Below are 17500 nucleotides of genomic sequence, written 5' to 3'. Positions count from 1 at the left end.
GCTTTTCTATTCTCGTAAATCAGCAAGATTATTATCGTCTCTAATTGATGCCAAATCGTTAGTCCCTGTTGCATCTATTATCATTCTAGTTAATCCATTCTGTTCGCATCAATAAGTGTACACACTCCTAAAGCAGCACTCTGAATTATTGCTTTCGGATGCTGATTTCACTTTTAAGGGACTTTCAATAAATTTCAAAGTGTATGAAGACACATACACACATATATACATAAAAATATTATATATATATATATATATATATATATATATATATATATATATATATATATATATATATATATATATATATATACAGAATCTACTGGTCACTTTTTACCAGATACGTATGTAACTGTAATAGCCACAATGCCCTCTTAACTTCTCGAATCTTCCACCATTTTTGGATACGCTTGTCACTGCAAAACCTGAAATCTAATCTAAATCCTAGAAATATATACGTTAAATGTATATATATATATATATATATATATATATATATATATATATATATATATATATATATATGTATATGTGTGTGTGTGTGTATATGTGTGTCTTAATAGTTTTCCTTCTTGTACAATACAGAGCAGCATTTATGGCCTAATTGCCTGATCCCGGAGAGAGCTTGCAGCAACCTCCTCTTTGCCAAGGTAGCTCTCAGGAACGAACAAGTAGCTGTTACAAACGGCTTATCCTCTCTAGGAGCGCCAGACATCCTCATTATCTTAAATCCTAACGACCCATAAGCATGCTCATTATCATACGAAAATAAATCCTCATTGTAGCGCGCTCTAACACAAACGCTCATTGGTCTAATCATGGCTTCAGAATACCAACAGCTCATTGGGAAACATGAGTCTATTTTTAATCTATCTTCGCTCTAGGCTTTTGTGATTTCCTTGCACTTCCAAATCACCTAGTCATCGTCGTCATTCGACGCAAATCACCGACGTCGTCGTCGTCGTCGTTCACCTGACGCAACCATTCCCATTCCAGCGGCCCCGAAAACGATCCCAACAGCCTAATGAAATAAGTTGCCATTCGTCGCAATTAACGCAAATATCTCGAAGGTTTCCGGGTGTGAGATCATCAGCGACGCATCTCGACGGGGAACGTCCGGGAACTTCCTATTCCTATTCCCATTCCTATTTCCCCCCCATCCATCCCCTTTGCCTTCTCATTCCCAAAGAACGCTATACTGTCTTCGGCACAATGCAATCCTCTGACACACCCACCCCCCGTCCCCTCCCTGTCTCACCATCAACTCCCCTCCCCAGGCTAAGAGGTTTCTCCAGCCAATTCTACCCCACCTCTGGTCTATAATATGTATCCCTCTTTCTCTCCGTTGTATCCCCACCCCTTCCCCCTCCACCTCCTCCCCCCACCGAAAGATGCAACAAACAGGACATTAGAAATCAATCAAGCATCTTTAGGATTCGTGGCGATTACTGGGGGAGATTAGCGTCAAGAAATCCGGCCGACGGGAAGTGACATTAAGCGCCGGGTGGTTAACCACGACCAAAGTTTAATTCGCTGTCGAGAGTTAGTAATGGAAGAGCGGAGGAGGAGGAGGAGGAGGAGGAGGAGGAGGAGGAGGAGGAGGAGGAGGAGGAGGAGGAGGAGGAGGAGGAGGAGGAGGAGGAGTGATAGGAGAGAAGAAAAGTGGAGAAGAAGAAACTGGGAGGAAGAAAAAGAAGAAGAAACTGGGAGAAGAAGAAGAAGAAGAAGAAGAAGAAGAAGAAGAAGAAGAAGAGAAGAAGAGAGAGAGAGAGAGAGAGAGAGAGAGAGAGAGAGAGAGAGAGAGAGAGAGAAAGGAGATGCCGATAGGTCTAGAAGAGTGGAGGGGAGAAACTGGTAGAAGAAGAAGAAGAAGAAGAAGAAGAAGAGAGAGAGAGAGAGAGAGAGAGAGAGAGAGAGAGAGAGAGAGAGAGAGAGCAGTGGAAAAAGGAAAGTACTATAGGTCTAGAAGCAAGGCTTGTAAAAGACAAAATACAAGGCATGAGAATAGTGGAGACGAATATTTTAGGAACATGAAAGAGAGAGAGAGAGAGAGAGAGAGAGAGAGAGAGAGAGAGAGAGAGTCTGAGTATGGTATGCAAGAGAAACTCTTAAAAACGAAACAATAAACGCCCATCACACCCAGATCACAATTAACACTGAAGCGAGAGAGAGAGAGAGAGAGAGAGAGAGAGAGAGAGAGAGAGAGAGAGAGAGAGAGACCTGCGATCTTGATCGAACAGCATTCCAGAGGGGAGCCATCGGGTGACACATGTCTGAACATGTTCGGAAGGCGGAGAAGAATGCCTCGATAGTCAAAGGCACTTTGATTCAGTCAAGTTTCCCTCGGGAGAAAATTGAATGTTTTTTTTTATATTTTTCTTTTTTTTTATTCTCGTTCCTCGAGCCCTGGATTTACTTTGGTTACATTTTGTTAGAATGATAATATTCTCTTTTATTTGAATGCAAGTGTAAACATTCATATTTATTGTGAGGGAGAATTTTATGGCATCGCTTTTACCCTGAAATTATTCTTGGTGGTTTTCGAATTGATCCACTAGTGACCGTTGCTGATTATTATGAAGCTCTTTGCCTTATTATTATTATTATTATTATTATTATTATTATTATTATTATTATTATTATTATTAAGAAGATGAACCCTCTTCATACGGAACAAGCCCACCAAAGGGGCCATTGACTTGAAACTCAAACTTCCAAAGCCATTGACTTGAAACTCAAACTTCCACAGAAGAGTTCAAAGAAGAAGTAACAGAAAGTAACAGGATATACAGAAAGAAGAGACAGGTTATTAGAAATAAAATAAGTAAACAAATTGATAAATACACAGACTGCAAGCAATTGCAAATCGTACGCTTAATATGAGATTGAATGCAAAGGCAGCTTTCTACCTCACAGGACATTCAGAACTGACGGCAGATATCGTGCAGCTGGAACTTCAGAAGTTCAAGCGAAGGTGCAATGCATTACTACCCTAATACAATTCTCCTTGTATTTTAATGTTCTACTTACATTTGTTTAATTTATCTGTTTTCCTAATAAGTGATCTCGTTCTGTGTTTCCCATTACCTTCTGTTAATTCTGTCGAATGAACGCCACAATATTCTTTGGAAGCTTGAATTTCAGTGGCCCCTGTGGTGGGATTGTTCCATATGAACAGTGGTCATCATCATCATCATCATCATCATCATCATAATAATAATAATAATAATAATAATAATAATAATAATAATAATAATAATAACAAATATATTATGTGTTAAAAAAAGACTATTGAATCTTAAATCGTAAATGTCTTACGTATTTCGAAACTGCAAAGGCGAGATTGAGGGTAACAAGCAGAGCTCTAACTGTAGAGCGAAATAATGGCTTTTCATTTGGCAACAAACGACTGAAACTCCAGATTCCTTATGGAGTTAAAATAATAAAATAATAATAATAAAAAATATCGAAAACGGGTTGGTCACATGCGTTAAAAAAAGCTAGAAGTTTCTGATATCGAAATATCGGTACTTAATAACCAGTTTTCATATGAATTTTCATTGATACATGCGTTAAAAAAAAGCGAGAATTAACGGTAGCTCTACAGAAAGTTTATCTGTAATTGACTATCAAGGTACTTAGCTAATCCCATTTGTATATATATATATATACGGCGGAAATTAATACACGGGAACGTGTTTCGCAGAAATAATTTCCTGACTCACATCAGAACCGAACACCGGTCTTTCAACTGACAGCCCTATGCGGGCGAATTGCTAACGCCCTGGACTCTCACTTGAAACACCGCGGGGTTTGGTCCCGACGTGAGTTAGAAATACACACACACACACACATATGTATGTACACATATATATATATATATATATATATATATATATATATATATATATATATATATATATATATATATTATATATATATATATATATATATATATAAATGCTTTCAAAATCCCACATACACACACATCAATTTGACCATCGAAGCGACGTGTCCCAACAAGTTTCCTCCGCGAATTCGCCTCAGCGTCTGACTGATTATAATTGATTGACTGACAGAAAGTTACCCTGGCGTTGCAATAACTTTCAAATTAGATATATCGACGGGGGGTTTCCGAGGTGTCTTTCGAGTTAATCGAAACTTGACACCGGGGCAAAACTCTATGGCAAGGTCCGTTTATTACGAAATTACATTAATCATAAGGTTTACTTTGTCCTCAGCCACAAATTATTATTTTTTTTTTCCTTTAGGTAATTTTCCTTTCCTTATCGAACTTTTTTGAGATTTTTTCTATCTTCCATTGTGTTCCCAAAGTTGTTCTGGTTTCTGTTTAAGGCCAATAATATCTTTTTCTTTCTTTATCTAATTTTTCTTGCATCTCCATTCCGACCCACAAATCCTGGGAATTTGTTCTACTTTCCTTTGTGTTCCCAAAATGCTTCTGGTTTCTGTTTAAGGCCAATTTTGTGTCTCAAATAATGTTTTTTTTCTTTAGCTAATTTTTTTTTCTTTATCTAATTTTTCCGACCCATAAATCCTGGGAATTTGATCAAACTTTTCTTTGTATTCCCAAAGTTTTTTCGGGTTCTATGTAAAAACTAATTCTGCACCCATAATCTGTTTTTCCTTTGGTTAATTTGCTTTCCTTATCACATTTTTTCAAGCATCCATTTGGATGCATAAATTCTGCTTTTTTTTTCTTTTTTTTTTTTTTTTTTTTTTTTTTTTAAATTTTCCTTTGTATTCCTAAAGATTTTTTTCCTCTAAAAAAACCCCCCAATTTTGTGCTCAAATAATCGTCTTTCTTTCTGTTAGCTAACGTTTAGGTTTCTGTAAAAGAAAACTATTGTGACGGCTTTGTCTGTCCGTCCGCTCTCTATTCTGTTCACATTTTTTTCTGTCCGCCCTCAGATCTTGAAAACTACTGAGGCTAGAGGGTTGCAAATTGGTATGTTGATCATCCACCCTCCAATCATCAAACGTACCAAATTGCAGCCCTCTAGCCTCAGTAGTTTTTATTTTATTCAAGGTTAAAGTTAGCCATAATCGTGATTTTGGTAACAATATAGTACAGGCCACCACCGGGCCGTGGTTAAAGTTTCATTGGCCTCGGCTCATACAGCATTATACCAAGACCACCAAAAGATAGATCTATTTTCGGTGGCCTTGATTATACGCTGTAGCGGCTGTACAGAAAACTCGATTGTGCCGAAGAAACTTCGGCGCATTTTTACTTGTTCTTTTATTAAATTTCGCTTATACCTCCATTTCGACGGAAAAATTCTGGGATTTTCTTACAACTTCCCTTTGTATTCCCAAAGCTACTTTTGGGTTCTACGTAAGAAGCAGTTCTGCACCTCATTAATTCCCCCTTTTTTTAGCTAATTTTTCTTCCCTTGTTAAATTTCTCTTATACCTCCATTTGCGAGCGCAAATTCAGGGATCTTTTAATATTACCTTTGTGTTCCCAAGGATTTTTTTTTTAGTTTCTACGTAAGAACGAATTTTGTATCTCAAATAATATTTTTTCTTAAATTGCTTTTTTTCTTATCGGATTTTTATTAAATCTCCATTCGGAGGATTTAAATTCAGGTATTTCTTTTTAAACTTGCCTATGTATACCCAAAGTTTTTTGGCTCCTATGTAAGACCCAATTCTGTCTATGACATATGGAAGCCAATCTGGGAAAAAAAAAGAAGTATAAATGCGCCGAAGTTTCTTCGGCGCAATCGAGTTTTCTGTACAGCGTATAAGCAAGGCCACCGAAAATAGTTCTATCTTTCGGTATCCTATCCTATATCGTTGCCAGAAGCGCGATCGTGGCTAACTTTAACCTAAAATAAAATAAAAACTACTGAGGCCAGAGGGCTGCAATTTGGCATGTTTGATGATTGGAGGGTGGCCGATCAACATACCAATTTGCAGCCCTCTAGCCTCAGTAGATTTTAAGATCTGAGGGCGGAAAGAAAAAGTGCGGACAGAAAAAAGTGAGGACGGACAGACACAGCCGGCACAATAATTTTCTTTTACAGAAAACTAAAAAATGAATGAGAGACATTTCGACATATCAAACGGATTCTCACGATGTACCTCGTTCAACTTCAGAAAAAAAGAAAAAAAACCTTTAATATATATATATATATATATATATATATATATATATATATATATATATATTTATATAATAAATATATATATATATATATAAAGCTAAAAGAAATATATAAATATAAAGACATATAATATGAAGAAAGCTAAAAGAAAGGACCCAAAGAGGAAATGAAACAAAAGACAAAAAGGCAGAAAAACATAATGGAAGCGTAAAGAGAGAAAAGGAAGAGAGAGAGAGAGAGAGCGAGAGAGAGAGAGACGACGACGACGAAGACGAAAAAGAAACAAAAGAGAATCGAAGTGAAACAAAGAACTGGGGAAGAGCCAGAGAATAAGAGAAGTGGGAAAAGAAATATACGGGAGAAGTGAACGACGCGGAAATTGGCGAGAGAGGAGGGAACAATAAAAGGAATAGGGGAGAAAAATGGGAAGAAGAAGAAGAAGAAGAAGAAGAATTCGGAGAGACGCGCACACACAGGCAAAGGAATAAATAGAAAAACATTTACATGAAAGGAGCTGTAAACAACGCGTCTTTTCAAGCAAAGGGCAATTCTTTATTCCTTTTGAATCTTGTGATATATATATATATATATATATATATATATATATATATATATATATATATATATATATATATATATATACACACTAATAACAGGACTTCATTTAATAGGATGGTATCTATAACAGAGATTTTTATTCTACGGCTACCAGACGATGAGGACAGAAGAGTCCTTGAAAAATTGTAATATTTTTTTTGAAATAAAAATCACCATTACATACCATCCTGTTTATTAATTGCATTAATGCACGGAGCAATTAATTATGCAGGTGATGAAGTTTAATATATATATAGATATATATACATATGTTAAAATGCAAATATATTTCAATATATTTTACATTTTATCGAATGGTCTTAAAATGTTCAAACATTAAATTAAATTTTGCACTCCTTTTCAACTTAAAAAAAATTAGGTATGGTTTTTCAACCAGTGGGTAATTCTTTGGAACATGTTTTGAACCTTGTGATATTTTAATATATATATATATATATATATATATATGTATATATATACTAATCTACACTTCATTTAATAGGATGGTATCTATAATATATATTTTTATTCTATAGCTGCAGATATAGGATATATATCCTTGAATATATTATAATATTTTTATAAATAAAAATCACCATTATATACCATCCTGTTATGACGTGCAGTAATCAGGAGCAATTAATTATGCAGGAGAGAGAAGTTTAATATAGAGAGACATAGAGTTAAAATGAAATATATTTCAGTATATTTTACATTTTATAGGACGACACCAAAATGTTCAATCATTAAATTCAATTATCCATCATCTCTCCTTTTCAATCAAAAAAAAAAAAAATTATCTCTGACTGATGACTCCACGAAGTGGACCTTAACAAAGACATGGACACACAGACAGACAGAGCTTTTAAATCCACAAAGCCCTGGCTATTAACGAGCCCAATCTGCTTTATAAACAGATAGCGTGAAGGTGCGTGTATCTCACAGAAGGTTATATACCTACCAGGAGCAGGAATCGTAACTGAGAATAGAGGTCCTATTCTAAGGAGGATATGGAATAGAGGTCCTACTCTAAGGAGGTTATAGAATAGGAGTCCTATGCTAAGGAGGATATAGAATAGAGGTCCTATTCTAAGGAGCCCACTAATCTAATGGAGGTCCAATTCTCAAAGAGTATATATCATCTAGGGCTTTCGTATTCTAAGGAGAATACAGAATTGAGGTCCTATTCTAAGGAGGATATAGAACAAAGGTCCTACTCTAAGGAGGAGATAAATTAGAGGTCCCATTCTAAAGAGGATACAGGATAGAGGCCCTATTCTAAGAAGAATGTAGAGTAGAAGGTCTATTCTCAGGAGGATATACAGTAGAACAGAGGTCCTATTCTAGGGAGGATATAGAATAGAGGTCCTATTCTAAGGAGGATAAAGAATAAAGGTCCTATTCTAAAGAGGATATTGAATAGAGGTCCTATTCTAAAGAGGATATTGAACAGAGGTCCTATTCTAAGGATGATATAGAATAGAGGTCCTATTCTAAGGAGGATATGGAATAGAGGTCCTACTCTAAGGAGGATATAGAATAGAGGTCCTATTCTAAGGAGGATATAGAATAGAGGTCTTACTCTAAGGAGGATATGGAATACAGGTCCTATTCTAAGGAGGATACAGAATACAAGTCCTACTGTAAGGAGGATGGATATTGAATAGAGGTCCTATTCTAAGGAGGATTTAGAATAGAGGTCCTACTCTAAGGAGGATATAGAATAGAGGTCCTATTCTAAGGAGGATACAGAATAGAGGTCTTACTCTAAGGAGGATATAGAATAGGGGTCCTATTCTAAGGAGGATATAGAATAGAGGTCCTACTCTAAGGAGGATATAGAATAGAGGTCCTATTCTAAGAAGGATATGGAATAGAGGTCCTACTCTAAGGAGGATATAGAATAGGGGTCCTATTCTAAGGAGGATACAGAATAGAGGTCCTACTCTAAGGAGAATATGGAATAGAGGTCCTACTCTAAGGAGGATATAGAATAGAGGTCCTATTCTAAGGAGGATACAGAATAGAGGTCCTATTCTAAGGAGGATTTAGAATAGAGGTCCTACTCTAAGGAGAATATGGAATAGAGGTCCTACTCTAAGGAGGATATAAAATAGAGGTCCTATTCTAAGGAGGATACAGAATAGAGGTCCTATTCTAAGGAGGATACAGAATAGAGGTCCTATTCTAAGGATGATATTGAATAGAGGTCCTATTCTAAGGAGGATACAGAATAGAGGTCCTATTCTAAGGATGATATTGAATAGAGGTCCTATTCTAAGGAGGATACAGAATACAAGTCTTATTCTAAGGAGGATGGATATTGAATAGAGGTCCTTTTCTAAGGAGGATATAGAATAGAGGTCCTATTCTCTGGAGGATATAAAATAGAGGTCCTACTATAAGGAGGATATAGTTTAGAGGTCCTATTCTAAGGAGGATACAGAATAGAAGTCTTATTCTAAGGAGGATATAGAATAGTGGTCCTATTCTACGGAGGATACAAATGGTTGTATTAATGTTCAACTACCTAAAAGTTAGATGTCATGAATTGATAATTGTTTTTTATCCCATATTTACATCCATCTCATTTAAATATCGTAAATAATTGGATTAATATGAAACTATCTAAAATTGAATGTCATAAATTAATATTTGTTTATTGAGGCCATATTTACATCTGTCTCGTTTACATATGGTAAATAATTGTATTAATGTGAAACTATCTGAAACTGTATGTCACATTTTCATCTAACACAATTACATGTCGTAAATAACTGTACTGTATTAATGTGAAACTTTCTAAAATAAAATGTCATAAATTGATCATTATTTCTTGAGCCCGTATTATCATTTGTCTCATTTGCATACCATGAATAAATGGATATTAAAGGAGATAATATTAACAAGTATAAAGTTGATTATCTGTACTGTAGACAAAACCATGAAATCTAAAACCACACAGAAAAGTGTTTGTGGAAATAATAATAATAATAATAATAATAATAATAATAATAATAATAATAATAATAATAATAATAATAAGAGAGAGAGAGAGAGAGAGAGAGAGAGAGAGAGAGAGAGAGAGAGAGAGAGAGAGAGACCAATATTCCAGAACCTCCTCGCGTCGTAATTGGATGATAGGCGAAGATCTAAAACGATAGCACGCGACCCAAAGATGATATTAATTGGTGAGAGCAGTCTCTCTCTCTCTCTCTCTCTCTCTCTGTTACGTATTATGTTTATATATATATATATATATATATATATATATATATATATATATATATATATATATATATATATATATATATATAAAAGATCTTACTTTTTATATTTAAAAAAAGTCTTAACTAACTGACTGTTTGATTGCATTCTGCAGAATGGCGACGCTCACCAATGATCAGTCTTTCTTACTTATTTCATATATACATAAAAAAACTCACGCGCTCTCATTAAAACATAACATAAAAATATCTCTTTTTTTATTCTTCGAAAAAGAAAGTTGTCGTTGAATAAAACCAGTTGTCCAAAAAAAAAAAAAATGTTCAATTAAGACATTCTGTTGTAAAAACGTCATCAACTCCAACGCTACTTCATAATTCTGTCTATATATATCGTCAGCATTATATAAATCTTTTAACTTCTTTCTTAGGCCAAATGTCGTTCCTCTAGACTTATCTACGCTCATTATGGTTAAAAACTTTGCCATTGTTAAACTCTAGAACTCAGCATTTGCTTAAGTACCTTCTAGTCAATGTAAGTTCTCCCGTTCTCTCTACAGACCTAAACCTCCTGCGATCATATTTATTCATCCGTTGTTTCACCTTATCCAGACCTCGTTTATTTCAGTAACTTTCAAGATTTATATTTTTCTCTGCCAGTGAAGTTGAAATTTTTCTTAATTTTTGGTGTGTGTATATATATACACACATATATATATAATACTGTATATATATGTAGTTATATATAACACATATATGTATACATGTATATACTGTATATGTATATATTATATGAATTTATTTTACCCTAATCAAATAGTACACTACGAAGATAAAGAGGCCCATAAAAACACTATATAAAAGTGGCATCCATATATTTCGGACACTACTTTTTTTGTACCCTGTTCACTGGTATATATATATATATATATATATATATATATATATATATATATATATATATATATATATATATATATATATATAATATATATTATATATATATACTATAATAATCCCTTTATGTCGGTATTTTCTTAACAGGAACTCAAAACAAACAAATTCCTAGTCTCTCGGTATAATGTTGTATAATAAACACCACCACATTCACAAGCTCGTCCTTATTCCTATTCTCCCACAACTACCCATTTCAACATCCCGTTCACTCCAACCAACCTCCACTCCACCCCTATAATCACCACCCACTACGTCTCCTTTCCAAGACAATAAGTCAATATCCATTATCTCTCAAATCGAGTCAATGGATGGACCGGTTGTCCATATCTCCGTGAAGTCAGCCTTTATGTAGACAGGTGTATCTTCACAGAGAGAGAGAGAGAGAGAGAGAGAGAGAGAGAGAGGGGGCGATGGTGTGGGGTACCTCTTGGCTTAATGTCCCTATCCATACTTGTATACCCGTCTTGATAATAATACAAAATTGTGTGTGTATGTGTATATATATAGTCTATATTATATTTATTATATATATAATTATAATGTAAATACATATATTTATACGTATGTATATATACAGATATACGTACATTTATTTATATGTATATATATATTTATAATATAAATACACACACACACACACATATATATATATATATATATACATATATATGTGTATGTGTATATATATATATATATATATATATATATATATATATATATATATATATATATATAAAGCATAGCAGGCAACACTTCGCATGTGTAGGATACATACACATACACTATATGTGTATGGTACATCCACATAACGTTTACCACATGTTATGGGAAGAAAAATACGTGTTATCGCCTAGTTATTAGAAACGACAATACGACAAAATTGTACAAAATATAACTTTAATAATACGCACAATCATTTGAAGTTTATATGGAAAGAAGTTCTACTTACAAGTCCCTGTCTCGTCGACGACCGTACTCGTTGCGACGCCATACTGCAAAAAAAATAACAGTAACCTTAGACAGGAATCATAATCTTGGAAATACATTTGGAGTTCTGGTGCAGTTTATTACTATAATAATAATAATAATAATAATAATAATAATAATAATAATAATAATAATAATAATAATATTATTATTATTATCAGATCTAAATATTCTTTGAACGTGTAAAACAAGGGTTGTGGCTGTTGAAAATGTTGTAGTTAAACTATTACTTTACCAAAAAGTTACGAACTGAGGAAAAAAATAGTAATGGATGTATAGCAACCAAATATTTAGAATCATTGTTGTGATGTAATATAGAGGAAGAAGAAGAAGAAGGAGAGAGAGAGAGAGAGAGAGAGAGAGAGAGAGAGAGAGAGAGAGAGAGAGAGAGAGAGAGAGAATTTATTAATAATTTTTTTTATTTTCTTCCAACAATGATACACTTCTGAGTTTCATATTTTCTTTGTAATCGTATAGTGCGAATTCTGTCTAATACTTAGTCTAATGTCTAGTCTCACCCTCGAATGGAATGGAATGGAATACAGAGTTTAGGCCAAAGGCCAAGCTCTGTGACCTATGAGATCATTCAGCGCTGACAGGAAAATTGGCAGTAAAAGTTACAAAGGTGTAAGAGCAGGAAAATCTCGCAGGTGCACTATGAAATAATTGAGAGGGTGGACAGCAAGATGGAAGAAAGATAATATAAGAGGAGGTGCAGTAAAAGGAACGAAAGGGGTTGCAGCTAGGGGCCGATGGGACGCTGCAAAGAACCTTTGGTAATGCCTACAGTGCACCCGTTGAGGTGTACTGACGGGACTACCCCCCTACGGGAAGTCTCACCCCTAGCTCTGACTAGTCAGTGAATTTTTGTGTCATTTATTACAGGAAATCTCCGTAATAATTTCAATTTCCAAATTTCCACACAGACAAATAATAATAATAATAAAAATAATAATAATAATAACAATAAATCAATAAAAAACCCACAACATTACTGTATAAACCATCAACTTATTTTTTATATTCATTTATCCAGCCGCACTTTCGCATACGATACGTAAATGTAAAGCTCTGATAATCCTTCCTTTCAACCTTATAATCATCGCCCTAACGTCCTAATTCCAGCTCAAACATTCTCCCGTATAATAATTCCTTTTTTTCAAAGGACACGCACGTTCCTTCATCCCGGGACCCGGCGGCATGTCCTGCCGCGTCCTCCCCTGGCCGGCGTGACCATCATACAGTCCGCACGGCGTCGTAACTCGCCCCATAATGCAAACAAATTAAGCTAATGTTTCAATCTGATCGCTGGATCCCTCATGGCCGGCGACCGCGGCAGGCAGCAGCTTTCCCGCCAAAATAGACCGCGGGAGAGATTGTTGGTTGGGGGAGGGGGAGAGGGTTATTGCTGGGGGAGGATGTAGTGGAAGGGTGGATTGTTGGGGGATGAGGGAGAGAAGGGTGGATGATTTGGGGAGGAGGGGAGAAGGGTGGATGATTGGGGAGGAATGAAGGGGGTGGGGAGAGTAAAGGGTTAGAATTTGGCGCGCAACTTTCCGCCAGAATAAGGACGAATATCCCGCCAAAACTACAGAGACCAACAAAACGGCGCGCTCGCGCTCGCACGCACACACACACACTGTCACACACACATACACACAAACACATACACATACACAAACACACACACATACACCAAATAAATATATATGCAAATCTGATTGATTAAATGAGTGCCCGTGGGAGAACAATAGGCAGGAGGGGAAAGGCATGTTATTGTAGTTTGGGGTTCGGTGGTGTGTGTGTGTGTGCGTGTGCGTGTGTGTGGTTTGGAGGGGCAGGCATGATAGGAGGCAGGTTGAGGGGGGAGGAGGGGGATATGGATTGGGGGGGACAATGTCACCATCACAGAAAGGAAATAATGTACTGAGAGGAATGGAACGAGAGGCTGATAGCAATGTGATTGGATTGCATGAGAGGAAGGAACCTTACACACATACACACGAACACACAAGCACTTACAAGCACACAAGTATATTTCTTAGTAAACACAGCCATTTCTAGAAAATAAAAGTCCTTTGCGTAAAAATGATGACGAAGAATTATTTTTGATGATTACCGAAAGGTTAACCTAGGTGCAACAGGATCCATTAAAAGGAAAAAAAAAATCACACAAAATCTCCTAAATAATGGCCTCCTGTAAGTGCGAAATCGCAAAAAAATATATAAATTATATATAAAAATTAATTTCATTATTATAACTTCCAATACAGTTAAATCACTGCCCTGTATATTAAAATTTACATTACAAAAAATTAGACACAACTGTCAAAAAATATATACATATATATATATATATTATATATATATATATATATATATATATATATATATATATATATATATATATATATATATATATATATATATATATATATATATATATATATATATATACATACACACACACACAATCTCCTAAATAATTTCCTTCTGTTACCGATTCAAAATCGCAAAAAAATATACTAAAAATTAATTTCATGCTTATAACTTCCAACATAGATAAATCACTACCCTGTACATGACAAAAAAAAAAAAAAAAAAAAAAATTAAGATCCAACCGTCAAAATGACCCGTGACCATAACCTCGATATACATATATATTAAATAAATTTTTTTTTTTCCTCTCTTTTCCGATCGACTCGAACGCCCTCCAGTCCAGCACGACCCGAGCACGCCCATGCCCATCTTCGCCGAGCCCATCAGCAACATCACAATCATCAAAGGGCGTGACATCACCTTCACCTGCGTCGTCAAACATCTGGGGCAGTATAAGGTTTGTGTTGACATCTCGGGTTTTCTGTTGTATGCAGGTGTTGTTGTTTGTGAATGTGCAGGTGTAATTGTTTGTTAATGTGCAGGTGGTATTGTTTGTTAACGTGCATGTGTTATTGCTTGTTAATGTGCAGTGTTATTACTTGTTAATTTATATGTTATTTATTGTTTATTACTGTGCATGTTATTGCTTATTAATGTGCAGGTGTTATTGATTATTAATTTACAGGTATTGTTCGTTAATGTGCAGATGTTTCTGCCTGTTAATTTGCAGGTGTTATTGCTCGTTAATGTGCCAGGTGTTATTGTTTGTTAACGTTTATGTGTTACTGTTTGTTAACGTGCAGGTGTTATTGCTTGTTAAGGTGCAGGTGTCATTGCTTGTTAATGTGCAAGTATAACTGATTGTTAATGTTCAGGTGTTATTGTTTGTTAATATGCAGGTGTTATAATGTTCAGGTGTTTTGTTTGTTAATATGCAGGTATTATTAAGATGTGTAGATTGTTGTTTGTTAATGTCCAGGTGTTATTGATTGTTAATGTGCAGGTCTTATTGTTTGTTAATGTGTATGTGTTAGTGCTTGTTAATGTGCAGGTGTTATTGTTTGTTAGTATGCATGTGTTATTGCTTGTTAATAGTCAGGTGTTACTGTTTGTTAATGTGCAAGTGTTATTGTTTGTTAATGTGCAGTAGTTATTGTTTGTCATGTGCAAGTGTTATTGTTTGTTAATGTGCAGTAGTTATTGTTTGTCAATGTGCAAGTATTACTGTTTGTTAATGTGCAGATGTTATTGCTTGCTAATGTGCAGATGTTATTGTTTGTAAATGTACAGGTGTTATTGTTTTTTAATGTGCAGGTGTTATTGTTTGTGATTGTGCAGGTGTTATTGCTTGTAAAATTGCAGGAGTTACTGTCTGTTAATGTGCAGGTGTTATTGCTTGTTAATGTGCAGGTGCTACTGCTTGTTAATGTGCAGGTGTTACTGTTTGTCAATGTGCAGTCGTTATTGTTTGTTAATGTGCAGGTGTTATTGTTTGTTAATTTGCAGGCGTTATTGTTTGTCATTGTGCAGGTGGTATTGTTTGTTAATGTGCAAGTGTTATTTTTTCTTGATGTACAAAATGTTTTCTTTGCCGTTAAAATCAGAAATTTCTTGAGGGGAAAAGCTTATGTTCCTAGGGAAGAGAGAATGATTGTAATAGAGAGAGAGAGAGAGAGAGAGAGAGAGAGAGAGAGAGAGAGAGAGAGAGAGAGAGAGAGAGAGAGAGAGAGAGAGAGAACCTGAAGTTATAGAAAAGGAGAAACGTACAGTAGGACTTTTCTCAAACAATTCTCTTTTGAAAGAAATGAATTTTGGTATAATATATATATATATATATATATATATATATATATATATATATATATATATATATATATATATACATACATACATACATACATACATACATACATACATACATACATACATACACACATATATGTGTGTGTGCACGCGCGCGCAGCACTTTGTCCCGTCGGCATCATTCCAATGTTTTGACACCAAGCAAATCTGACCGAATATAATGTTTTTGAAAGAAGATCAAACAATAACTTTGAAATGAAAGCAAAACAGTAAGCTACAGAGTTGCATACACGTACGCTGAAAGCACAGATGGCAGCGATAATAAAAAAATTATATTGAAAGAATGTATGAAAAATGGAAACAGAATAATTCTTCATCCATGTAATTTCCTTTGTGGTTTTGTTAGAACCGGGGAACGGGGTTAAACCCGAAAAAATATTTATTAAGCTCCGTTTCAGGCTATTACCGACTCTATCTGAAAAAGGCATTTCACGCCGCAATTTTTAGACTGAGGCCGTAGCTGATATTTATATATAAATAAAAAGTTGCTCTCTCTCTCTCTCTCTCTCTCTCTCTCTCTCTCTCTCTCTCTCTCTCTCTCATTTCTATATTTTGCCGCAACTGTACGTGTAAAAAGTTGATATACTGCCACTAAGAGATAACTGAAAATATTGGCTCTCTCTCTCTCTCTCTCTCTCTCTCTCTCTCTCTCTCTCTCTCTCTCTCTCATTTCAATGTTTTCTTCACAACTGTATTTGTAAACTCTATTTGTAAAAGGTTGATAATTCTACCCTTACGAGACAATTGAAAATTCTTGTCTCTCTCTCTCTCTCTCTCTCTCTCTCTCTCTCTCTCTCTCATTTCTGTTTTGCCGGAGTTGTACCTGCAAAAATTCGATATACTCCCTTAAAGAGATACCGAAATTTCTCTCTCTCTCTGTCTGTCTCTGCAAAATGCATGCACACAAGCGTGTCCGCATGCACTGGACAAGCACATGAAAACTCACACCCTTTTCCAACAAACAAAACTAAAAAGGGGAAATTCACTCCCATTTCCAAGTTGCTCGTTGTCATCTCTCTCTCTCTCTCTCTCTCTCTCTCAAACTCATCCCCCCTCTCCTCCCCTTATTCCCCACCAGTATCCCTCCCCCTCCTCATCCCAGCCCCCTCCCCCTGGGGATAGGAGACCGGCCACTATCATGTATGGATTAGCAAAGTGTCGGAGACCACAGTTAGTGGTGATCCTGAAGGAATTGCCTCCTATCCTCGGGATGTTACGCTAAATTGCCGTCGTATTACTCCCCCTTCCCCCCCTCCCCCTCCTCCCTACCCCGGTGATCCTAGGCTGTCCTAGGTCAATCGGACACCGATGGGGGGGGAGTGGTTTGAGCGGGGGGGATGTTGAGTACATCTTAGTACT

The 17500-nt window shown here is 35.7% G+C and overlaps 1 protein-coding gene across 1 annotated transcript in view; it reads left to right on the top strand.

Moving 5' to 3' along the window:
* LOC136842852 (lachesin-like) overlaps positions 1-17500 on the top strand; it is a 210219-nt gene that overhangs the window by 129370 nt on the left and 63349 nt on the right. Inside the window, exon 3 of the mRNA XM_067110726.1 lies at positions 14617-14735. Coding sequence (XP_066966827.1) covers positions 14617-14735 — 119 coding nt within the window. The remainder of the gene's footprint in view (positions 1-14616; positions 14736-17500) is intronic.

Source organism: Macrobrachium rosenbergii, chromosome 10 (assembly GCF_040412425.1).
Source record: "Macrobrachium rosenbergii isolate ZJJX-2024 chromosome 10, ASM4041242v1, whole genome shotgun sequence".
Lineage (NCBI taxonomy): Eukaryota > Metazoa > Arthropoda > Malacostraca > Decapoda > Palaemonidae > Macrobrachium > Macrobrachium rosenbergii.
This window is presented reverse-complemented; position numbering and strand designations above follow the sequence as displayed.